This window comes from Artemia sp. Qi Xiang Cuo, chromosome 15 (assembly GCF_049724085.1).
Source record: "Artemia sp. Qi Xiang Cuo chromosome 15, ASM4972408v1, whole genome shotgun sequence".
In the NCBI taxonomy this organism is placed as follows: Eukaryota; Metazoa; Arthropoda; class Branchiopoda; order Anostraca; family Artemiidae; genus Artemia; species Artemia sp. Qi Xiang Cuo.
The window spans coordinates 11989265-12014772 of record NC_142808.1 but is presented as its reverse complement, the minus strand read 5'-3'; the positions used below and the strand labels follow the sequence as shown (position 1 = coordinate 12014772).

The window sequence follows — 25508 nt, the reverse complement described above, 5'->3', positions numbered from 1 at the left end:
CCAGTTTTGGTCGTGTTTTTACCCCCCCCCCTGAACAAAAATTCTGGATACGTCCATCATATTAGGGTTCTATCAGACTACCTTGAAAGCGGATAAAAAATTTCTTTCGTTTTATTCTTTGTGACTGGTTTCTTACTAACTTTTTTTCCTTTAACTTTTTGCTGTGGTTCTTTTCAATCAAAAGCTGGGATTCTTTGGTCTACTGAACCCGCGTGGAAAGGTAAGGCAGATGGTTATTCCCTCATGTGCCACCTTTGGCAAGTAGGCTGGTGGATATCCTATCACATTGGGGTAATTAGCAACGGGACGCACAGAAGTCTTTTCCCCCCTCCCCTTGTCAAACTTAGAACGTGTTTGTGGATGCAAATAGTGGTCATAATGATAAAGGGATTATAACCCTTTTACTTAATTGAACTTGTAATAGTTGTATTTTGCAGTCTTCAAATTAATGTTGTCATAAAAGAATGTCGGTATGTTCTTCTCGTATATGTCTCGCATAGCATAGACTCAAAAAACTAGAACCTGTTCTTTTTAGAATCGTTTAAATTTTGCGCAAGTATGAACAGATTTTTATCTCTTCATCATCCTGCCTACTTTAAAATCCAAAAAGCTATAAAGTTTGACCTTCAGCTGCAATTTTTTGATCAATCAACTTACATGCAAAGATTCAGTGAATAGATACACCATCATTCGCCATATCAGACATCCTGAAACAGGTAGACAGATATCCTACCACGCTATAGTAATTAACTAGGGCGTTGGGAAAACAGCTTGAATCTTGTAGGGAGGAAATGACACGCAAATCTATTGAAGTATGAAAATCAAATCGGAACCACAAAAAACTGGTCAACAGCAACTCGTTTTGCGATTTGTAACCATCTTCAGTTTTGTTTATGCTATTTCTTGGGCTGAAGAAAAGCAATGGGATTTAGCTGTATTTGTTCTACCTGACTTTGTTAAGGCAGAATTTAGGTCAAACCAATTAAAAGCTTAGGAGTTTTTTTTTCAAAATTGTATTTTTATTTAAGATTTTTATTGCAAAAAGAGTCTTTCAGCACTTAGTGGAAAAAAAAGGAAAATTAATAGCTATGTAAATAAAGGCAATTGGTTAAGAAGAATAGGTGGTTTATAATTTAGCTAAATCTTCAGCGGTGGCTGATGTTTACCCGCACCCTGTAAAATACCACCCCCCCTCGAAAAAAATCCCCTCGTAAAATATACCCCGCGGAAAATGCCCCCCCCGCTGCAGAAAATACCCCCTCCATGAAATATAGCCCTCCCCCCGGAAAATACCCTCTGTAGAAAATAGGGCTTTCCAAGTTTGAGAATTTTGTTTGAGTTTTTTTCCCATAGGGTCAAGGAATTTTGGTACTTGTATATTATAAGCCACTAACTCAAGTTTACGCTGTGTAAAACTCAAGAACAAACCGGTTTCTTTGTAAGTTTCTTTCGTTTTAGCGTGAGACAAGACAAATGACAGAATAAATGTGAAATATAAAATTTGGGCTATATATTTGCACCTTAGGGAGGGGGTAAAAAATTTGGACAGTGTGAATTTAGTAAACAATTCTTATTTCATCATATGCAGAATAATTGTACCTAACACATTTTGCATGCAGACCCGCTATACTTTACCCCCCCCCCCCCAATGTGCAAATATATAGCCCGAATTTGTTTCTATAGAAACGAAAAAATAAATAAAGAAACCGGTTTGTTCTCGAGTTTTACACATCGTAAACTTGAGTGAATGGCGTATAATACACAAGTACCGAAATTTTCATCGAGAGAGAGAGAGAGAGACGGATTTCCCGGTATTATTTAAAACGATTAGAAATTAAATAAAAAAACAAGTTTTTTCAACTGAAAGTAAAGAGTAACATCAAAACTTAAAACGAACAGAAATTATTACGTATATGAAGTGAGTTGCCCCTTCCACAAGACCTTGCTCTTTACGCTAAATTTTTTTGTCCTAACTCTTTAAGAACGGTTTCTAAAACACAATGACCGTTTAACTAGAATAATAAACTTTATTTTAAAATTCTAAAAAAAAACTTTAGCGTAAAGAGCGTGGTCTTGAGGAGGTGGCAACCCCTTTCATATATCCCAAATTATACATTTCCCATCTATTCTATCACTTGTCTCGTCTCACTCTAAGCTGAAGGAAACTAACGAAGAAACCGGTTTGTTCTCGAATTTTACACAGCGTAAAGTTGAGTGAGGGGCGTATAATGCACAAGTGCCAAAATTCCTTCCCCCTATGGAAAATAAAAAAACAAAACTCAAATAAAAGTTTCTCAAAACTCAAAAGTTTCTCAAAGAAAAATGAAGTGCTACATTTAGCCAAAGAAAAGTCAAATAATAATTCAAGCTTAAAATGAAGATTATCAACAAATAAATGAAACAAACGAACATAAATTATAATAAATAATCAAGTCAAACTCAAAACGAACAGAAATAGCCACAAACAGGAGTAACGCCTCTAAGCCTTTTAAAGGTCAGAACATTATTTGCGCTTTACTGAAAACAATTTTTATTTTAAGTTGCGTTATTTTATTTATGATAAGATCAACGAAAAAGAAAATTAAACACCAAAATTCTGAAAATAACTGATTTATTTAGACTGACTTTTTAATATATATTAATATTCATTTCCGAAAATCTACGTGCTATTAAAGACAAGCGTTTAAAATAAATTTTGTTTTCACTAAAGTGCAAATGACTTTCGGTACTTTAGGAGAATTAGTGGGCGTTAGCCTTACTCCTGTTTGTGGTAGTTTTCTGTTCGTTTTAAGTTTAACTTGGTTATTTTCTGTAATTTCTTTTGGTTTAGATAATTTTGGAGACTACACTGCCTTTCCATGACGACAAATAAAAGTTCAATTAGGGATAAAATCCTTTTAATCGGCAGTGTTTCACAAACAGTGATAGAGATTCACAAAAATGCCAGATATTTCGGTCACATATGCAGTGACCGTCATCAGTAGTAAAAATCTATCAGTAGTAAAAGCAGTTTTACTACTGATAATGGTCAAAATATCTGGTATTTTTGTGAATTTCTATCACTGTTTGTGAAACACTGTCGATTGAAAGGATTTTATCCCTATTTGAACTTTTATTTGTCGTTCTGTTGGTTTTGGGTTTCATTTATTTAAGCTTTATATTCCCTGTGTAATTTTTGGTATGTCATTTTTCTGCTCCCGTAGGGTTTTAACGTATCAACAAAATACGACAATTTTGCTGTCATTCTGGAGCTGGGATTCCGCTCAATCCAGCTGCCGAGTTCCCTTTTTTGAAATTTGGTTAGCGTTTTTTTTTTGTTTTTTTTTGAAAATACGTTGAGTATTGGCAGAAAATTGTTGAAACTTGAAAATCATCCAACAATTTCTGTTGAAAATTGATAGATGATTTCCTTATTTTTTAAGCAATTTTAGGTCTTTCTCCAACAAAAATTCGAAGTAATATCGTAATTCTGGCTTGGTGAATGGAAAAATATAAGACTAAGGAGATCAATGAGTATAAGGTTTTGGCTCTTTTCGTGAAAGTCAAAGCCGCAGATTGGTTGCAAAATTGCTTGTTTTAGGGGGAACATATATCTTAAGTTTAGTCCGATAACCTGAATGTATAGTTTAGAGCATATACCGTCCTTTTATTTGTTTCAACATGTACTGAAAGTTCCAACTTAATATCATTTAGCCATTCCTGAAATATTGCAGATACGCCTTTTTGACTGCATGGATGGACACAGTGTCTTTTGATTTAGTTCAACAACCACCTCAACATACCCTGAAAATTTCAAATTATTTTCTTAGACGATCCTGATATATTGCAGATGCGCCCTTTTGTTCCCTTGAAATTATATATTGTATTTTGATTTAGTTCTACATCCCCCCTAGCATTCTCTATAAGTTTTAACTTAATCCCCTTAGCCGTTCCTGTGGTATTGTAGATACACCCTTTTGATAACCTGGGTACACATATTTTCTTTTAATTTAGTTCAAAATCCCCTTCAACATTCCGTGAAAATATCAACCTAATGCCCTTAGCCGTTCCGAGATATCGCATATGCGCCTTTTTGACGACCTCAATGTGCATAGTGTCTTTTGATTCAGTTCAACATCCCCTAGAACCCGGCCTGAAAGTTTTGACTTAATACCCTTACCCCTTCCTGAGATATTGCAAATAAGTACTTCTGACAATTTGGATGCGCATAGTGTCGCTTGATTTAGTTTTACAGACCCCTCTACATTTCCCGAAGGTTTCAACTTAGTACATTCGCTATTCTGTCGCTATTACTGAGATATTACAGATCTGCCCGCTTGACTGCCTGGCTTCAAATAATGTCCATTAATTTAGTTCAACGGGTCCTGAAAGTTACCCTTAGCTATTGTTGTGATATTAGAGATACACGGTTTTGAAAATATGTATGCATATAGTGTCTTTTGATTTAGTCCCCCTCCCCTTCCTCAACGTGAACTGAAAGTTACACTTTATTACCCTTAGCCATCCTTAGATCTTGCTGATACGTCCTTTTGACAACCTGGATGCACCGCAGCGAATCCTGAGGTATTGAAGATACACCTTTTGACAACCTGTATGCACATGATGTTGTTTTTATTTAGTACAACATCCCCTAGAACATGCCTTGAAAGTTTCGACTTAATACCCTTAGCCCTTCCTAAGATATAGAAAATAAGCCCCTTTGAAAATTTGGATCTGTATAGGATTTTTTGATTTAGTTTTACAGCCCCGTCAACATTTCCCGAAGGTTTCAACTCAATACCTTTAGCTGTTCTTGAGATATTGCAGATCTGCCTGTTTGACAGCCTGACTTCAAATCATTTCCATTGATTTAGTTCAACGGGCCCTGAAAGTTCCCAGTTAATAACCTCAGCTATTATTGCGACATTGGAGACATACGGTTTTGAAAATATATATACATATAGTGTCTTTTGATTTATTTCTACCCCCCTCCCCTCAATATGAACTGAAAGTTATACTTTATTACCCTTAGCCATTCCTTAGATGTTGCAGATGCATCCTTTTGACAACCTGGATGCATGTAGTGTTTCTTGGTTACATTCATCTTCCCTCAATATTACCTGAAAGTTTCAACTTAATAACATTAGCCTTTTCTGAGATAGGTTGAGGGGGTTGAGGTGTCTTTGATTTTGTTGTCTGTGTGTCTAGTGTCTTTTGACTTAGTTTTAAATCTCTCTGAACATACCTTAAAAGTTTCAACTTGATAGCTTTAGTCATTTCTGAAATATTGCAGATATACCCTTTTGATAACCTGGATTCATATAATGTTTTTGGTTAGTTCAACATCCCTCTCAACATGTCCTGAGTGTTCCAACTTAATATCCTTAGCTGTTCCTAAGATATTGCAGATACGCGCTTGTGGCCACCTGGATGCGCATATGTCTTTTGATTTACTTCAATGTGCCCTGGAAATTCATCTTAATGCCCTTCAGTGTTCCTGAGGTGTTGAAGATACGCTCTTTTGATAAACTGAATGAACATATTTTAGTTTAATTTATTTCAACACCCCCCTTAACGTTCCCTGAAAGTTCTACCTTAATGCACTCAGCCTTTTTTGAGACCCTGGATCATACATGCCCCCCTTTCCCAATAACGAAACTTATATGTAAACAATGCTTGCATAACTTACAGCTCTTGCCCCAGGGGTTGTGAGGGACCCTTTCACCCCATTAAGTTTCAGTTTAGTACTCTTCTCTGTTCCTGAGATATTTTAGATGCACCCTTTTGACACCATGGATACACGTAGTGCTTTTTTATTTTGTTCATCATGCCCGGGAAGTTTCAACTTAATACCCTTTGACGTTCCTGAGATATTGCGGATGCGCCCTCTTGACAAACTGCATATGCACAGAGTGTTTTGATTTAGTTCAACGCTACCACCCTCCAACGTTCTCCGAAAGTTTCAAATTGGTACCCTTAGGAGTTCCTAATCGAATCATCCCTCTTCGAGGTTGTTACGAAAACTTTTTCCATTCGAAGCGGCTGGTAAAAAAAAGCGACAACAAAAAACAAAACAATAATAGACCCCGCAACCCTGACCACTTGTTGGAAGCCCATCCATTCCCTCAGAAAAATATAACTGGTCAGATGGTTTGCATTATTTAAAACCTTTATTTTCCTTCGAAGAAAATAATTTCTTCGGCGACCATGAAGTAAGCATCCAAAAGTAACATCTTGTGCGTAGGCAATTTGAGGCATCGCTTTGGATTTAGACCTACCTAGAATGTATACATACATCTTCTTTGAGATCTAGAAAAGGGGGATAAAAGGATGAAGGTCCTCCTGAACATTGCTGGCAAATAGGTAGTTACAAACGGTTTTTCAGTTAGTGGGTGACCGTAATTGACTAAAATTGACGCAATTACTAAAACCGTAATTGATTTTAAGGGATGGGGGTGTTAAAAACATTGGCAGACTTCACGATAATTATAGGATATTTATAGAATATAGAATGTTAATATGGGAAAACCTTCTTGATTCTTTTCGGGCTGCACCATTTTGTCCTTTTCTATAAGGATTCCTGTTTCCTGTTGGCAGTAAATCGTACTTCTTGTACGATTTCCTGTTTGTACTTCTTGTACGATTTTCCTGTTGACAACTTCTTGTAAATCGTAGTGTTTATTTTGACAAGGAAAAGGAAGAACAAATAATGTATACTGGGCCGTATCCAGGATTTTTTTTTTCGAGGGGTGTTACACAAGAATTTTTTTCCGGGGGGGGGTAGTTACACAAAATAACCCTCAAAAAACGCATAAAAATTTTTTATATCCATTTTTGTTATGTTTTTACGAGTCAGACAAATATTTCATACCACGTAACCCCTCCTGGATACGGCCTTGAACCGGTATAATTATGCTTAGACTATTCGCTATACATGCTTATCATTTGCCGGTTAAATGGGATCTTTGTAACTTTCTTGGATGTATTCCTGTATTCGAGAATACAGCAACGCTTGACTTTGTTCAAAAGTTTTGACATTTTGCTGAAACAATTTGCTGCAAATAATTTTTTTCCGTTATCTATATCGTCAGATGTGACAACACTGACGGGAAAACTACTGGTGACTGATGGCTTAAATGTTCGTCCTGGCTAAGCTGTATATTGTCGCTCTATTCCTAATTCAACCTAATTGATGTTGAAGGTGTGTTCTGTCAGCTTCTAAAGCTTATTAGATGTTTCGGAATAAATTTCCGATCGGCATATTAATAAAGGCATTAAGGGCTTTATTAAATAAGGGCTTATTAATTAATATTAGTAATTAATAATATTAATTATAATTAGTAATATTAATTATAATTAATGCAATTAATTATAATTAATAACACTAATTATAATTAGTAATATTAATTATATTTAATACTATTAATTATAATTAATAATATTAATTATAATTAATAAGGGCTGCTTGTATCTTAATGACTTTGAAATAGTTGTATTCTTCAGCTTCCAGAGGGTGTCCCTAAGAATGTCGTTATATTCAACTTGTATATTCCTCGTGTAGACCCAGAAAAACCAGAACGTCTGACCTTCAAGCTGAAATTTTTAGAACTACTGAACTTGCGTGCAAACAAACTCTTAAAATCTGGCAAATTTGTAATTTTGGCTGGAGATTTTAACATCTCACATCAAAGAATAGACCATTGTGAAGGTGCGAATAACCTGGTAAGTCTTTTTCTTATTCTGTATTATACTTCTTTCTTTCTGTCCTTATTTCTTTACTTTGCTATTCCTCATATCCTTTTTGTAATTTTCTTTTTTTTAATTTATTCCGTTTCCCTGATTCTTTCTTTTAAACCCAGGATAAGTAATATGTGTGAAGTACTATCTAACGCAACCTTTATTTTTTATTTATAATTTTCTCCTTTTTTGAATTCAAATTTTCTCTGAAATTACTGAAAATGAAACATTTTCTGGGCTTTGTTTGTTAAACATATTTTATTCTATAAAGCCTAATTTTTTTTTCAAGTGATGTTTGAAATAATCTTGATTTCAAATTCTTGATAAACTTTGAAAAGGAATTAAAGATAAGTTGCTTAAAAAAATTATTGCTGACGTTGAACCTAAGATGCCGTGGTGATTAGCCAAAGCTATCAACCCTAGACCAACAGGCATACTTTGCAATCTTTTCATAACTTTTTATTGTTGGCTTTACCATTCCATACAAATCAAATATCTTGGAACCATAGCACATGATATGTTTTATATCGTAAGAAAATAAATATGTTGAAATATACAAACTGGCCAGCGGCACTATACATTTGGCAAGCATAATTGTACGTATATGTTTTTTCTCGAAAACAGTTTCATAATTTTTTCTCGAAAATAGTTCCATAACTTTTTCTGAAAATTTGCACGCTACCATTTTCTGGCCTGAAAAAACGATCTAGATAAATCACGACTTGGGAAAATTTGCTTAGAGCCTTAATTTTGGAAAAACAATCGTGTGAATGACGACATTCATATACATTTAAAGAGCAACTTTCATCATTTTTTCCTGAGGGGGATCGTATCGCTTTTGGTATCTTTCATGAATGCGAAATTGTATGAGATGACAAATGAATCCTAAAAGCTAAAGCAAAAGGCATGGAATAAATGACAGCGAGAATCAAATGGAATTCCAAATGAAAATACTTAGCAATTTCCATTCATTTGAAAGGAAATTGCTGTAACTAGTGCCTTTTGTAAACAACTAAGCATAATAATTAAAATAAATAAAATTTTTAACAAAAAACTGCTTTTTCATAAACATAACGGAAGAAAAACCAAGAAAACTCACAAAGCTTGGCAACTGAGGTATCTACTGAAGAAAACAACTATAGTAAAACAGAGATAGCATCCTAGAAATAGTGAAAAACAGGTTTAAAAGAGCTAAAAAGGCCGCTGAAAGGAACAATACTCAGCACACATAATGATGGCTATTAAGTAGTCAGCCTTACGTGTGTAGCTAGGCTAGGACACGTTCAGCGGATGAAGGATGACAGATTGCTAAAGATCTTTGTTTTTGGCCACCTGTATAGGGCCATGCGAAAAGCAGGTTGGCCCCAAATGGGGCGGGAAGAGACTGTAAGAAAGTATTTAAAGGAAATTAGGACTTACTAGGAGGGTGTAAAGAGAGCTTCGAGTAGATTGGGATGGAGGAATAGCATGTGCAGCTGTGTTTGCCTCAGGCGGCTTGGTGCTGCAGTTACTTTGTTAATAGTAGAGATGTTTTGAACACATTTTTAATATAATTATGTTTTTATACAAAACATGATTACAAATCAAATAAATGTTAACACAAAATAACGCCAGCAGAAAAGAAATGTTTCATTGTCAAAGAAACCTAAGAACTTTTTTTTTTTTTTTTTTTGTTAATCAGACATTTTTGTCAAACTGTTATAGTATAGATCCTGTCAGGTCCTGCCTTTAACAGGAGTAGAGTGGATGGTAAATGTTTCCAGGAACTCATTTTTTAAGCCTGAATTTACATAACTCTGTCTCTTTTTTTTATGAAACGAATAAACTGTAAAGAATAAATAAAGATAGACTAGCCGTACATGCGGTAATTTTCGTTCGGGGGGGGGGGTAATTCTCCTAAACTTCAACGATAAAGACGAATCATATGAAGAAAGTGGTGGATGGTGAAAATGCTGCAGCTATTTCTTTTTATTTTAGGATGTCTGAGCCAACAAGACCCTCCTTCCCACGTAACTGTGTGGTAAAGAGGGATTTTAGGTATTCAAAAAATATAAAATGGTTCAAAAAGTCTGGTTTGAGACTCACTCTTTGGTTGGCGACTGGTCTTTTCAACAAACCTTAGTGGAAATTTCCTCTTATCTTTAAATTCTTGAGGGGGAGGGGGAGCAGAATATGTTTTCAAGCAAAATATTTGATTATAGAAATGTTTAAGGTTCAATTCTATGAGGGGAAGAATCATTTTAGTAAACCTTAATTGAGAATTTCCCTTTTCCCTCCCTGCGCGTAGCTGCTCTAAATGAAAAGTTTGAAAAACATCGTCTATAAGAAACGGCGAAGACCGTTCTGCCATTCCATCATACATAATCTATCATACATACATAAGAACTGTACATAGTTATGTAAAACTGAGTCACGTCTGAGCTAAAGGGGATATTTGGTATGATATAAATCTTTTTCTAGACGATTTTCAAGTTTCTCTTTTAGTGGAAGATCCAATTTGTACTCTCCGTTTTTTTGAAGCCCCAACAAGAGCTTAACGGTAAATTCGAGTGTATTACTTTTGTGGAACTTTGTCTTTGTCTCTTGTCTCTTGTCTTTGTCTCTTGTCTTTGGTATTTTGCTTCTGGCTCTTCGTCTTCTCTTAAATGCTCTCGCGCTACTGAGGCTCGTAAAGTTCTTAACATTTTCCGAAGATAGTTTTCAAACAAAAATAAATATTTTAATGAAAAACTTTAAATTAAAATTCGTTTTCTTAAAATTTGTTTTCAGTTTAATTTAATTAATTAAATTCAACTATTTTTAGTAAATTAATAAATCTATTTAATTAATTAATTAAATTTAACTAATTTTAAAAATTTTACATTTAAACATGAAAAAAAATATAAAATTGGATCCCAATGAAGTTAACTTGAAATTGAAGAACACTTCAAATTCCTTGAGCTGAAAATGATTTGATCATTACAAGAAATGCACTTCCGTGGCAGGATTTACAATGAACCACTTAGTGGTTCATTGTGGTTCTTAGTGGTTCAATTGTTCAAGAGTTCTTTATTCAGAATTTATATTTTTAGAATTAGCAAAATCATCAATTTAGAATTAGCAAAATCATCCTTAGTTCATCCTCAGCAAAATAGAACAAAAAAAAAAAAAACATAAAAACCTAACTGAAGATCACAAAACTTCTCCAAAACAAAAGACTTAGTTCAATCCTACTTGCAGGATGGTCCACCATCGTAGAAGCTACGCAATAAGACTCAATAATTTTATATGGATTCAAAAGTGAAGCAAAGTGCATTGGAAATCCTAACCCTTTTAGTTCTGACATAAGCTAAAATTCGAATTTCAACTCTTTTTTTTAAATATTCTGACTTTTTTGAAATATTATTCTATTTCTATTTTAAATTTCTGTTTCTAAAACTGACAAAAGTTCTTTATTCAAAATTCATTTCTATTTCTAAATACTATGTTTTAATTTCTATTGTATTCCTATTCTATTTTAAATTTCTCTTCTATTTCTAAAACTGTCAATAGAACCACTTAGTAGAATGTAGAATTTATATTTTTAGAATTAGCAGAATCATCAATTTAGAATTAGAAAAATCATCCTTAGTTCATCCTCAAAATATTAATCCTCAGCAAAATAGAACAAAAAAACCATAAAAACCTAACTGACGATCTCGATCACAAATCCAAACACCAAAGTATGTTCTGAAAATTGTGAACAATTAAAGAGCTCATTAGTGATATTTACCAGTTGTGATGACTACTAACCAAAATCACTTTTAAATTAAGGTCATTAATTTAATTTAATGATCATTCATTAATTTAAGTAATTAAAATCATTACTGATTCAAATCAGTGCCAAAATGATTACTAATCATTAGTAATTGGTTGTCAGTTGTGATTTTTACTAGTATAAACGTGAGGATCTCAAGTTTACTTTCAAAATATGATGTGTTCATTATGTTTACCTTACTAGGTTGTATAATTACTCCATGTGTTTTATTATTTGTATTTATGTCTGACTAGTGAATACTTTCTGTATTGTGGGAGAAATATATAAATATATAATAGATGTATAATATATAAAACATATAAGAATAATATATAATAATAAAAATAAAGCTATAATATATAACAAAATAATATACAATTATAATAATATATAATAAACAATTATAATAAAATAGTTATAATAAAATAATGTCACGTAAAATATATAATAAATAAGATAAATAAGATATATAATAATAAAAAAAATAAATAGAATTACTAAAGCATTGTCTGTACTTCACAAATGTTCAGCTAAGACTGCCAAAAATGGTATAAACCGTCTATACACATATAAAGAAAAATGACGAAAGAATCGGTAGAGTCACACGAGAAGAGAAAGAAACAAAGGAAAGGAAATGGTGAATGAAAGGAAGATGGCGAATAAAGGAACAAAAAGGAAGTACCCAAATCTACTCTTGGTGATTTTTTTTGGTAATTTTTATTTTATTTATTTGGTTGATTTTTAATTTCTTTATTTAATAATTTTCATTTCTAGGAGTTTGAGGATAATCCGAGTCGAAAGTGGTTAAGTGAAATTTTAAAAGAAAAAGATGACCAACCATATTTTGTTGACCTTTTTCGAAAATTCAATCCAGGACGCGAGCGCGCTTATACATGCTGGAATACTTTTATTAATGCAAGAAGCAATAATTATGGTACACGGATTGACTATATAGTATGCGATAGCGAATTTGCAAAATTTTGCACTCATTGTGATATTAGACCTGAAGTCATGGGAAGTGACCATTGTCCCGTGGAAGCGAAGTTTAACGCTAGACCAATCCCTGCAAAAAATCTACCCAGCTCATGTTCTAAGTTCTACAAGGAATTTTCTGGAAGACAACAGAAACTAATGGGATTTTTTAGTAAAGTGGAAAAGGCGTTTATACAAGTCCCTAAGTCCGAAAAAGTGAAGGAAAATCCTCGTGGTATAAAACGGACATCTAGTGGACAACAGACAATGCTTAGTTTTGTAAAGAAGGAAAAGCTGAAACAAAAGAAAAACATAAAAGAAGACGAAAATTACAAAAAAGAAGAGTATATTGTTTCCGCAGTTATAGAAGAAAAGAGGACAACTAAAGAAGAAATAGAAGATGTTGAATCCCCATCATCGTCGCAAGTAAGTAATATCTTCTTCATCATTATTATGTAACCCCTTGAGTCATACTACTGAATTTTCTCAATTTTACTTGAAAGTTCATGCCAAATAAACTTAAAAATAAACAAAAACTTGTGTGCTATACTAAGGAAATGTAACGCTGATGAATACTGTTAGAATAAAATTTTGAGGTTAGGGGGATCTAAAGGCTTCGTACACCGACCTAGCACGATATAGTCTTCATTTGAGGACAGGTAGAGATGCTGAAAACAAATTCTTCCTAATGCGGTTGTTCTTGCTTACTGAGCTTACCTGCCTTTGCAAAATACAATTTGGATATTCGATACATCTTTAACCCCTATAAAATACCCGTTTCTCAACTTCGCTGAACTTCCACTTCAAAAATCCTCAAAAGAGCATAAATCGTATAATTTATTTTATAATTTTAAAATGTCCTTGGGAAACCCGTGGCATTTTGTTCAAGGGGTGTGGGTTGTTAGTTATTTATCCGAAAAACTATTTTTTGATCATGTTATTATTCGAATTTTTATAGGACGTGCGTTAACTTTGTTAGGATTTAAGTGTCAAAACACGATGCAAGAAATAATAAAATAATATAGTATAATAAAAATCATGAAATATAATTGAGAAAAGTGTAAGAATAAAGATTTAAATTAAGCTTAAATTCAATTGACCAGTTTATTAATTCGAAATTTATCTCAGTTTTGGTGTTAAGCCCATAAAAAAGGGAAATGTTATTGATTATCTAACTTGTGCAATTTCTGTGAAATTAAAAAATGCTAAATGATTCATAACTATATAATTCTCGGGATTCTGGAATTCCGTATGAAAGCTTTATGTTGTCTTAAGGAGAATATTCTAAAGAAGGTATGGCTATTGAACACATGTTTAGCCCCTTTATAGCATTCTTGACGTCAAATATTTTTACTTCGCAAAATTATTAAAAGAGCAAGAAATATATGACTTATATTGTAATGTCGTTAAATTATGAAGAAGATATGAAGGAAATTATGAAGAAGATGAAGAAGATAATGACTTTTGGTGGGAGGGGGGAGGGGCATTAGCCACTTGCCTATATGGTCTATGATGGTCTCAGGAATTACCAACTTTAACTGTTAATGTAACTTGACCTGTCAGCATTTTATATTCTTACATGTCGTCATTGCAACTGACGTTATCATATAGTTTTACTATAACGTCAACTATGGTTGTAGCCTACGATTATGACGTCATACATCATCTTGCATATGAAGATGCAGTTTTTTGCCAAAAAAATCGATTTTATTTTTAACATTATGTTTTGGTACTTACAAAAGCAAGTAGATATGATAATTTTTTTCCAAATGAACCCTTAAATATCTTCCAATAATGTTCCAATGCCAAACTAGTAATGGATAAAAAAAAGAAAAAAAGAGGACACGTCAGTGCAACCCATACAAAAAAAGTATTCTTTCTTGTTATTAAAGCCAGGGGACTTTGACTTTTCTGTGTAGGATTTTCAGTCTTGGCGACTCCAGTGCTGTGCATTTTGGTTCGATTCGACGCCATTTTGCAGGATTTCAGGTTATTTTTTGAAATTCCCGAAAAGTTCTTTTTGAAATAACATTTTACTACTAAGACTAATCAAGATAATAGTTACCATTTCTTAGTCAGTTTTTGAAAAAAACATTTTTTTTTTATTTTTGGGTACTATGGGCCGTGGTTCGTTCTCTACTAGAAGCTACCGCTGCCACCGTAATGTAAGTTTTATTTTACTTGGATTTAAATGTCTACTATCACACGACCCGCATGAAACACCTGGATGAAAATGTACTTATAGAAAAAGAATGGTGAGGGGGGAAGCCCTATATTACTTTTGAGACCTAGCCATTCAAAACTAGAGATACGAAAAAGACAACACTGTTCATCGGGTCAATAAAAATATCCGGCCTAAAGTACGCATGTAGAATAAATAGCTCAAGTAAAATAATCCTGAAGAAAGAACAAAGCAGAAAAAAAAACAGTTAAAATACCACACAGGGGATAATAAATATAGCATAAGAATAGCCTTAAACGAAAAATCGATTTGAGTACCTTCAATACACTAGCTTATTACGGAAAAAATTTGTACCAAATTTGATGATATGCTGAAAAAACAGGAAATGGTATTGCTTACATAAACTGTACAGTTTTTATGAAATCAGAGCAAAAGGTACCAAACTTAAATATAAATAATATTACGTTAAATATATAATAAATTCTTTAGTCTCTTTCCGTTAATCCAGAAAACTGAAAATGTGTTACTTGGACATAAACTGTCACTTTGAACTAATTTCGAAACTTCTAGTGAATGCTGATAACTTCCTATTCCTTGCGGTTTGGATTCATATACTAACACATAAATGTAGAACTGCCTCTATGTACAATACCATGTTAACTTCTTGCTATTTATGCAAGGGCCGTCCTCAGCACAACACCAACAAAAATATATGTATATATATTTAACTTACATTAAAATGCGAACTTTAAAACAAAATGTTTTTAAAAACTTTTAAAACAGCCCTAGCATCATTACTTCAAGGAAGTTCAACTCATTACTTCAACGAAGTTCAACTCATTACTTTGTTGAAGTAATGATGCTAGGGTATTGCTTACATAAACTGTACAGTTTTTGTGAAATCAGAGCAAAAGGTACCAAACTATTAAATATAAATAATATTACGTTAAACATATAATAAATTCTTTTTTCTCTTTCCGTTAATCCAGAAAACTGAAAATGCGTCACTAGGACATAAACTGTCACTTTGAACTAATTTCGGTTGAGAACATGTGTTGATGAATACCCACATGACTGTGATTTGGATAAAAGGAATTTTCTTTTTTTGACGCCACGTGGCTCATATATATTATATCGAACAAAAATGCAGAATTGTATTTACCGAATTGATCTATTTTATTCATTAAAATATTAGTGTATGATTTTGATTGAATTTCGAATTAATTAAATATAAGAATTGAATTTGAAAAGTTAATAATGTAATTAATAATATTATAATGGAATGTATTAGCTATCAAATGTAGTAGCTAAAATTTATCAATTGATTGATTGATCAGCATTTCAAAACATGGCTTTGGCTGTACGTAAATACAGTTTGGCTTACGATCTGCTGAAAATAAAAAAATCACATAATGTTGTTATGTGTAGTATACACTATATAAACTGAGAATTTTTAATTGCCATTTTTAAACAGTATCACCATCTAATTATTGAATGATCCAAAATAGATGTCACTAGAGAGTCACCTAACAGTGCCACCAAAACTGCTGAAAACTTAGCATTTTACCAAGAAATGCTATGAAAAACTGGGTGTTCTTTTACTAGGCATGCCTATAAGATGGTGCTGTTGAGATGATAGCCTATTGACTTTATTTTTGTTGATGAAAATATTCCCAAGACGGCATTAAAAAAGGAACAAAACCGCAGCGTATAATGTTTATTGAGGACAAGGGAAAGTATTTTGTCTCCATTCCCAAAACACAAAGTTCTAAGTCCTGTCAAGCCCCCCCCCCCCATATTAAAATTTCTCAGAAAGTTTCGATTCAATCTCCCAACCAATCAACCAACGACGATTCGGCTATTTAATACATCTTTAACTCCTCTGAAGCTTCTATGGCGCGGGTGAGTTTTCCATTTACGTCCCTGAGAAATTTATTTTAACCAGCGAAATTGTATTTGAAACAAGTGAAAGCTTCCTGTTTATGCCCTCAAAAAAACTTGGTATTCTTTTTTCGATAAGTTCGAAAAAACGTCCTTCGATTTCCTTCGTCTTCGAAGGACGAAAAACGAATCGAAGGTCGATTCTTTTTTTTTATATTTTTTTATCGATACCCTTGACGTGATTTTGATTTTAAACAAAGATTGTTTGACTTGAAGAGGTATATAGAGGTAAAGAGCTATAGAGGAATAAAGAGGTTCAAGATGTATATACTATTGTCAAGTAAAGTTCTATTGTAAACGTAATTGTCTTTGTCTTAGCTAAGTATATACATTCAGAATTTTTAAATATACAGCTTCTATTCAGGCAAAATCTAGTTTTCACTTGCTCTAGAACGTATATCATCAGCGAACTGAAAACCCCAGTCTGTACCTCCAAAAAAAAAAAAACAGAAAATTTCGTGTTGCTCTGAGGAACGCTAAGACAAACTTTATGTACTTGTAGTTGCATACCCATTGAAATAATTTGTGGTCTTGACAAACTTTGAAAAACCGTGTGTTGGCAAAGACAAACTTTGTTTTCTGGTAGTAGGTAGCATACTCTTTGAAAACTTTGACCAACTTTGTGTTCTCGACAAACTTTGACAAACTTCGTGTTCTTTTAGTAGGTAGCCTATATTATCTTTGAAAGACATAGACTTAGACATATTTTATTAAACTTACTCTTTTTAGCGCTAAAAGAACTAATACCGGGGGTTTTTACAAATACGACGAAGTTAAATAACAAATACGACAACAAAAAATTAATAAAACCGTATTACTTTTCTTAGAATTTGTTGACCATGTCTGTAAAAAAGGGGACAAAGGAATGCCGGTAGCGAGTCGTAGGGTGTGTCACTGGGTTGAGCTTGTATTGTGTTGCGCAGTGTTTATTTGAAAATTTTTTGGCTAAAAATGATGGTGATAAAATATTTGAACTGATGAGGATAAGTGAGGAGCCCATTTAAACTATTCTGTAAGTGATTGTTGTTTTTAAACGCAAGGTAGGGTATCTACTACACATTATTGTATGTTTCTGAGTCATCTTCTGATGTATGATTCTCGCAAAGTGAAACTTTTTTCTTAAAAGAGCTTTCCCCTTTCTTATATGTTTTGTATAATTTACCTATTCTTTTTTTTGGATAGAGGAATGAAATAATAGCCCTCTGTCCATTTTTTTAGAAATAGAAAATTCTGGAATTAAACCCAAAGGAAGGGTGACTGCTAAGCATAATTATGTATTTCCAAGTTATCTTCTGATATAAGATTCTAATAAGATAAAACTTTTTATTTGAAAATTGGGTATGAATGTACTTGTTAATTAAACGAAACACGCCCAAGAAGTGAAATTAGGTTAATCCTATTGAAATATAACCTTCATATAACCTTCAATTTATATGATAATATAATTTGGACTATATATTGGCACATTAGGGGAAGAGGGAGGGGGTGGATGTTGATAAAGTATTTTGACAGTGCCCCTAACCTCATCTACCCCCCCCGCCCCAATTTGCAAATACATAGCCCAAATTATACAAATCCAATGCATTCTATAACCCGCCACTTGTCTTTGTTGCAATGAAACCCGTTTTCTGAGATCTAACCAGTCGTAATCCTAGAGTGTGTTTCGTTTAATTAACAAGTACCGAAAATTGACTTTGGTTCCGTCAAATTGTAGCAATTATTTTTTTTTAAAGAAAATGAACTCTGCACATGCGCGTGCATAAAGATTTATTTTTGACAGACTAAAAGAAGACAAATTGGAAAATAGCCAAAAGGCTGGTTAAATAGATGGGAAATATAGCATTTATATGGGAAATCACAACAATATAGATATTAATAGGATAGAAGGGAGAGGACTGATTTATTCGTTTTCTGGAGTTATTAGTTTATGGATAATAAATACAGAGGATTTACTTTTAATTTAAAATCCTTTCGTATACCCTAGCTCAAAGTAGTTCAGCTAATGACTGTTTAACTGTCAAAATTAGCAGTACATCAAACTAGCGGGGTCGTGGTTTCTTTAACTCCACCTTTTCTGTAATTTTCAATGGTAGTTGGGTCTTTAGGGGGTTTAAGAGGGTAGGTCTTTTTTGTTTATGGTAGTTTTGTTTGTCGTAAGCTGAACTTCACTTGATTCTGCACTGTTTCGACTAAAATTTTACCCACGGTGTTTTTACGGTGATTTACTTTGGTTATTTTAGTGTTTACGGTATTAAGATACCCTTGTGGGCATTTAATGGTGTTTGCAAGCAGTGAAATATAATCAGGATTATGAAACTTGGGCAGCGTGAAGTGTTGCAGCTACCTTTGGTCGGCTTCGTTAACAAAAATGTTGCGGGAGTAGCACACATTCCTCCAGTTTAATGTGCTGCCTATGATGGTCTTTGACAAGATCAGTGGTATTAGCTGATGAATTGAAATTGGTCACCAATTTTTCTCCATTCTCAGCCTCTAAAGTTTTATGATAGGATTTATAATTAAATGTCATTGGAAAAATAAGCTTAATAGTTTTTGGTGAGACGTGTACTAGCTTTTTTTTCCTTTTTTTTTACAGGAGACAATAAATGCTTGGAAAAAGGTACTAAAAGGTCCTCCAAAACCACCAAAGTGTAAAGGACATACGGAGCCGTGCCTCTCAAGGACTGTCAAGAAGAAAGGAGCTAATTATGGCCGCCAATTCTGGGTATGTCCAAGAGGAGAGGGACATGCTGGCGATCCTCAGGCTAAATGTGACTTTTTTCAGTGGATTAAATGACTTGTTTATTTATCTTTGTCGTTTTTTGTATATTTGATAAAAATAAAATAAAAAAACCTGACGTTGTATCTCCAAAGATTATTTTATACTATTTACAGAGGATTAATTGATTTCTCAGTTGGTCGAATGTCGTTTTTTCTCTTTTTCTCCTTCCATGGGATCTTCACATCTCACACACTTTTCTCAAGAACAACTTTCCTTGGGAATGAAAACACATGACATCAAAGCCGTATCCAGGGAGGGGGGGGGGGCTACGAGGTTTGACACCCCGAAAATTTTGTCCGACCAGTAAAAAATTAACAAAAATGCATATAAACAAATTTTAAACACCCATGTTACAGAACAGTCAGACGGTCTTTGCCTTTAAATAGCGTTTTTTTTGTTGTTTTTTTTTAATAATCACAAAAATTACTGAAATGAAATCGTAAAACTTAGACATGCTCCATCAACTCATCGATGCAATCAACTCATCAATCAACTCCATCAACTTATCAGTCAACTCCATCAACTCATCAATCAGCTCCATCAACTCATCAATAAACTCATCGATGCAATCCTGTATGAGTTGATTGAGATCAGGGAAACTTGGCACCGCTTCTGGCTTGTTTATCGAACTTGCTGAGGAATAACGACCCGAAAAAAATGTTTCAAAGGCTGAAGATATATATATTTAAATTCTTTCCAGTGCACAAGACTTTGGCTGATTCAAATCCAGCTGTGTTACATATTCAAGTCTACTGGCAAAAACATGTTAATGGTTTATTGGGTTTCCACTCCTCCAAAGTTTTTTTGTAAATTTGCTTGTTCTCTGGACGCTTCCGTGGCTGCTGAGCAACATTTTCAGCTGTCAAACTAAACAGAAGCAGCATTTGAAATCTTCTAGATATCACCCTCTTTAATTGGCTTTTCAGTGCCCAATGCTTAGTCACCAAAAATCATTCAACTGTTCAGCTAATGTACTACTAACTAATAGATGCAATCAGCAACTTATGCTGATAACAAGCTGCTGCCTCCTAAGTGTTAACCACGTGACATATCTACAACAAAATGACATTGAGCATATTTATGGACGGTCTAATAGCGAAAGGTCTTATCTGTTTTATCTTTCCGTAAATCTGCCTTTCTTGGTGCCCGAGTGGATAGCCTATTTCAGAGGATAATAGATACTCTCTGGCTGGTGAGGAATATAGCTTTAACCACTTTTCAGGCGTGATTTGTCAACATTGTGTTCTAGATTATTTGTAGTTTCTGACGGGTTTTGTTGGCTATACTAGGGATTATAAGCTCCGGACAGTACGGGCATATGCTTTACTTTAAATGTTTTTTATGTTTTACTTTAAATATAGTCTGCCGTTTGACTGGTGGAAGTTTTTATGCGTAAAGAACTAACGCTGGCGATTATCTCAGAGAATGGTCTCAGAATAGATTTCTGGGCCCTTTCTTCAAAACATTTTTGGTAGTTTAGGGCTGCTATAGCTGAAAATGTTTGTGATATGCATTCTTCATGTTGTTGTCTTAGGGTTGCCACCCCTCGGTTTTTTTTCACATGTTGAAATAGAGTACTTCTTAGTTCTCACCAAAAAGAATTAAACATGAATCCAATAATTGTTGCATGGCAACGTGAATGATAAATGTTTTAGCATAGTTTTCAAATGGTACCAGATTATCCCTCGTGGTAAAATTTTTGTCAGTAGGTTGGTTATTTTATCTCAAAGTAATGGCAACGTTGTTTGAGATGTGTTGAGTTGTTTGAGATGTGTGCTAATGGGGAGGTGTAGTGAATGTTTTATAAGTGACCCAATATTGCTTAGGAAGTGTATCAGAGGGAGCCTTCCTCTTATACCTTCCTTTGTTAAGTAAGTAAGTAAGTTTATTTATAATCCGCAATAATACAAAAATGAATTTGGAGTAAAGAACAAAAAAAGAAAATAAGAAATATATACACAACAGGAACAAATGTATTATAACCTGCTAGGAAATACAAACGAAAGCACAACATAACTATGTCCACTGATAACAAGTTGGTCAAGTGGTTCCAAGTCTCACCTTTTTTTTATATGTAATGAACTGGATACTACTTTCTTCCCCTTTTTTATTCCTGATTAATTAAAAAAAACTTTCCAGAAAATAAGTTTTTCAAAGAAAAGCAAAGAACTCCATTAAACGAAAAAATAATTTTTTCAGTAAAGTGCGAATTTTGTTCTGGCCTTGGGAAGGCATGGGGGTTTTGCGCCCAACTTATGTTAATTTGCTCGTTTCGAGTTTGATTCGGTTATTGATTGTAATTTCTGTTCGGTTTGGGTTTCATTTATTTATCGATGCTGATTTGTGGTTGTTCCACGCTTGGTATATTATTTGATTTGATTTTCGCTGATTTTTGTTTAATGGAGTTCTTTACTTTTCTTTGAAAAACTTATTTTCTGGAAAAAGTTTTTTTCATTAATTTCTGTTCATTTTATATTGACAGTCTTTTCAGGGAAAAAGAAAATAATACTTTAAATCTTTTGGTTTTTTAAGACTTTATACTTTGGCCTGCTATTTGTATGCTGGAGACTAAATTTTCAGCAATCTTTAACAACATACACCCTTTTAAAAATGCCCCCAGGGCATAACTTATAACCCTTGCCCTGAAAGACTGTGGGGGGAGTGGCCTGCTCAAAGGGATAATTTCCTGAACTTTGAACTGCGTGGAACAAAATGACTATTGGTGGGCGTGAGAGGGGCGTTAGTCGCTCTCCAATCACTTTCTACTATTAAAAAAAGGCACTAGCCCTTTCAATTTCCAATTGAATGAGCCCTTTTGAAGCTTATACGCATTCAATAAAGACCTTATACACCCCCAGGGCATAATTTACAACCCTTGCCCTGGGGGCTGTGGGGGGGGGGGTTGTCATCCTCAAAGACCTAATTTCCAAAACTTAAAACTACGTTGAATAAAATGGCTATCTCAAAGTTTTGATTAGATGTGTTTGGGGAAAAGGTGGGCATGAGAGGCGGGTTAGTTTCCCTCTAATCACTTTCGACTATTAAAAAGGGCACTAGCCCTTTTCCAATCGAATTTCCAATCGAATGAGGCTTTTTTTAAAGTTTCTATGACAACACCTTCTAACTTACAACCCTTGGCCTAAGGGTTGTGGGGGACTGTCCTCAAGAACATAATTTCTATCTGGAAATCAACTACGATGAACAAAATGGCTATCTCAAAATTTTGATTGGATGTGTTTCGGGAAATGGTGGGCGTGGAAGGGGTGTTAGTCGCCTTCTAATGACTTTCAAATATTAAAAAGGGCACAAGCCACTCCGATTTCCAATTGATAGAGTGCTTTTTGAAGTTTCTATGCCAACTTCTTCGATACGAAGTGCCCTGCTCTAAAGGAAAAAATTAATTAATAATACATTGTGCAACATCGTTCTTATATGCCCCCAGGGCATAACTTAAAACCCTTGTCCTGAGGGTTGTGGGGGAGTGTCCCCCTCTTTACTTAGTCCCCGTTTCTTGTCTCGTTCTCGAGTGTTTCCGTTCTTTACTTAGGTAGCGCGATCGTGCTGCCTATGATTTATGCAACAATTTTCTATATAAACCTTATATGCCCCCAGGGCATAGCTTAAAACCCTTGCACTGAGGGCTCTGAGGGGGTTATCTTCCTAAGAGACCTAATTTCCAGAACGTTCAACTACGTCGAACAAAATGGATATATCAAAATTTTGATTGGATGTGTTGTGAAAAATGGTGGGCGTGAGAGGGGCGTTAGTCGCTATCCAATCACTTTCAACTATTAAAAAAGGCACTAACCCTTTCAATTTCCAATTGAATGAGCCCTTTTGAAGTTTCTGCAACAATGCTTGCAATAAAAGCTTTGTATGCCCCAGGGCATAACTTACAACCCTTACACTGAGGGCTCTGAGGGGGTTATCATCCTAAAAGACAAAATTTCCAGAACTTTCAACTACGTTGAACAAAATGGATATCTCAAAATTTTAATTCGATGTGTTTGAGAAAATGGTGGGCATGAGAGGGGCGTTAGTCGCTATCCAATCACTTTCAACTATTAAAAAAGGCACTAGCCCTTTCAATTTCCAATTGAATGAGCCCTTTTGAAGTTTCTACGACAACGCTTTCAATAAAAACTTTATGTGCCCCCAGGGCATAACTTACAACCCTTGCCCTGAGGGCTGTGGGGGAGGGGTTGTAATCCTTAAAGACCTAATTTCCGAAACTTTCAACTACGTTGAATAAAATGGCTATCTAAAAATTTTGATGGGGTGTGTTTGGGGGAACGATGGGCGTGAGGGAGGGGGGCTAGTTGCCCTCCAATCACATTATACTATTAAAAAGGGCAATAGCCCTTTGAATTTCCAATCGAATGAGCCCCTTTTGAAGTTTCTAAGACAAAGCCTTCAATAAAAACCTTATTTGCCCCTAAGGCATAACTTAAAACTCTTGCCCTGAGGCTTGTGGGGGACTGTCCTACTCAAAAATATATTTTCTCTCTGGAAATCTACTACGCTGAACAAAATGGCAATCTCAAAATTTTGATTGGATGTGTTTGGGGGAATGATGAGCTTGGGGGGGAGTAGTTGCCCTCCAATCACTTTCGACTATTAAAAGGGGCACTAGTCCTTTGAATTTCCAATCGAATGAGCCTTTTTTGAAGTTTCTACGACAACGCCTTCTATAAAAACCTTATATGCCCCCAAGGCATAATTTAAAACCCTTGACCTGAAGGCTCTGGGGGAGTGTCCTCCTCAAAAACATATTTTCTATCTGGAAATTAATTACGCTGAACAAAATGGCTATCTCAGAATTTTGACTGGATGTGTCTGGGGAAATGATGGGCGTGGGGTGGGGGCTAGTTTCCCTCCAATCATTTTTGACTATTAAAAAGGGCACTAGCCCTTTGAATTTCCGATTGAATGAGCCTTTTTTGAAGTTTCTACGACAACGCCTTCTATAAAAACCTTACATGCACCCGGGGCATAACTTACAACCTTTGCCCCGAATTTTGTGGGGGAGTGTCATCCTCAAAAACATATTTTCTATCTGGAGATCAACTAACCTGAACAAAATGGCTATCTCAAAATTTTGATTGGATGTGTTTGGGGGAATGATGGGCGTGGGGGGGGGATAGTTGCCCTCCAATCACTTTCGACTATTAAAAAGGGTACTAGCCCTTCGAACTTTCAATCGAAAGAGCCTGTTTTGAGGTTTCTACGATAACGCCTTCTTTAAAAACCTTATCTGCCCCCACGGCATAACTTATCACCCTTGCCTCGAGGGTTTTAAGGGAGTAACTTCCTCAGAAACATAGTTTCTATCTAGAAATCAACTAGATTGAATAAAAGGGCTATCTTAAAATTGTCATTGAGTTCAATCTGAGGACTGACGGGCGTGGGGGGGCTAGTTGCCCTCCAATCAATTTCGACTATTAAAAGGGGCTCTAGGCACTCCAATTTTCAATTGAATTAACCCTTTTCGAAGTGTCTATGACAACTCTTTTGATACGAAGTGCCCGGGTATGGAGAAAAAACCAAAAAACAACACATTGTGCCCACATCGTTCTTTACTTAGGCAGCGCTAGCACGCTGCCTATGATTTCATAATTTGCTGGTAAAAACTTTGTTTGGTTTCTTTAGAGAGAGGAGGGTTGACCCTGAAACATAGTTGATTTGAACAGTGAAGAATGAACACCAAGTGGCTTAGCAAAAATTCTCGAGAAATCACGATTGACACACCATCTATTATCCTATTATCATGTCAGTTTGCATCTAGATATACATCAGCATTGCTATATTGGCTTATTTTGTGCCAAACTGGGTTATTTTGATGGTTACTGGTGTAAAAATTTTTGCCACTGGCTCGTGGCTTTCAATTTGGCTATTTTCAGTTTGATCGGTCTACTTTATTTGGCATGACCTACTTTTTCAGGTCGAAATTATTTTCTATAGCAATCTATATGACATTTGAATCCGATACTTTTCATGCCATAAAACGACGCCTTGATCTCTATGCTCATGAAAGATCAAAATCACATTATTCTTTCTGCCTAACTATCATGAAAATAGCCACCTATCTGCAGCAGTGTTTTCGAATTTTCACAGAGATATGGTTTGACCTTGTTATCTTTCAG

General features: G+C 34.6%; 2 protein-coding genes and 1 long non-coding RNA gene across 4 annotated transcripts in view; all 3 read left to right on the top strand.

Annotated features, from left to right (window-relative positions):
- LOC148943326 (centrosome-associated zinc finger protein Cp190-like) overlaps nt 1-25508 on the top strand; it is a 651851-nt gene that overhangs the window by 453571 nt on the left and 172772 nt on the right. The gene's annotated exons all lie outside the window — the stretch shown is intronic.
- Nucleotides 1-25508, top strand: part of LOC148943328 (uncharacterized) — a 406409-nt gene that overhangs the window by 314410 nt on the left and 66491 nt on the right. The window lies entirely within an intron of this gene.
- On the top strand, nt 465-19500 carry LOC148943329 (DNA-(apurinic or apyrimidinic site) endonuclease 2-like). The gene is made up of 4 exons (XM_089101724.1): nt 465-470; nt 7483-7701; nt 12266-12889; nt 19180-19500. Exons 1-4 carry the CDS (start codon nt 465-467, stop codon nt 19378-19380), a joined length of 1050 nt encoding a protein of 349 aa, XP_088957850.1. The 3' UTR covers nt 19381-19500.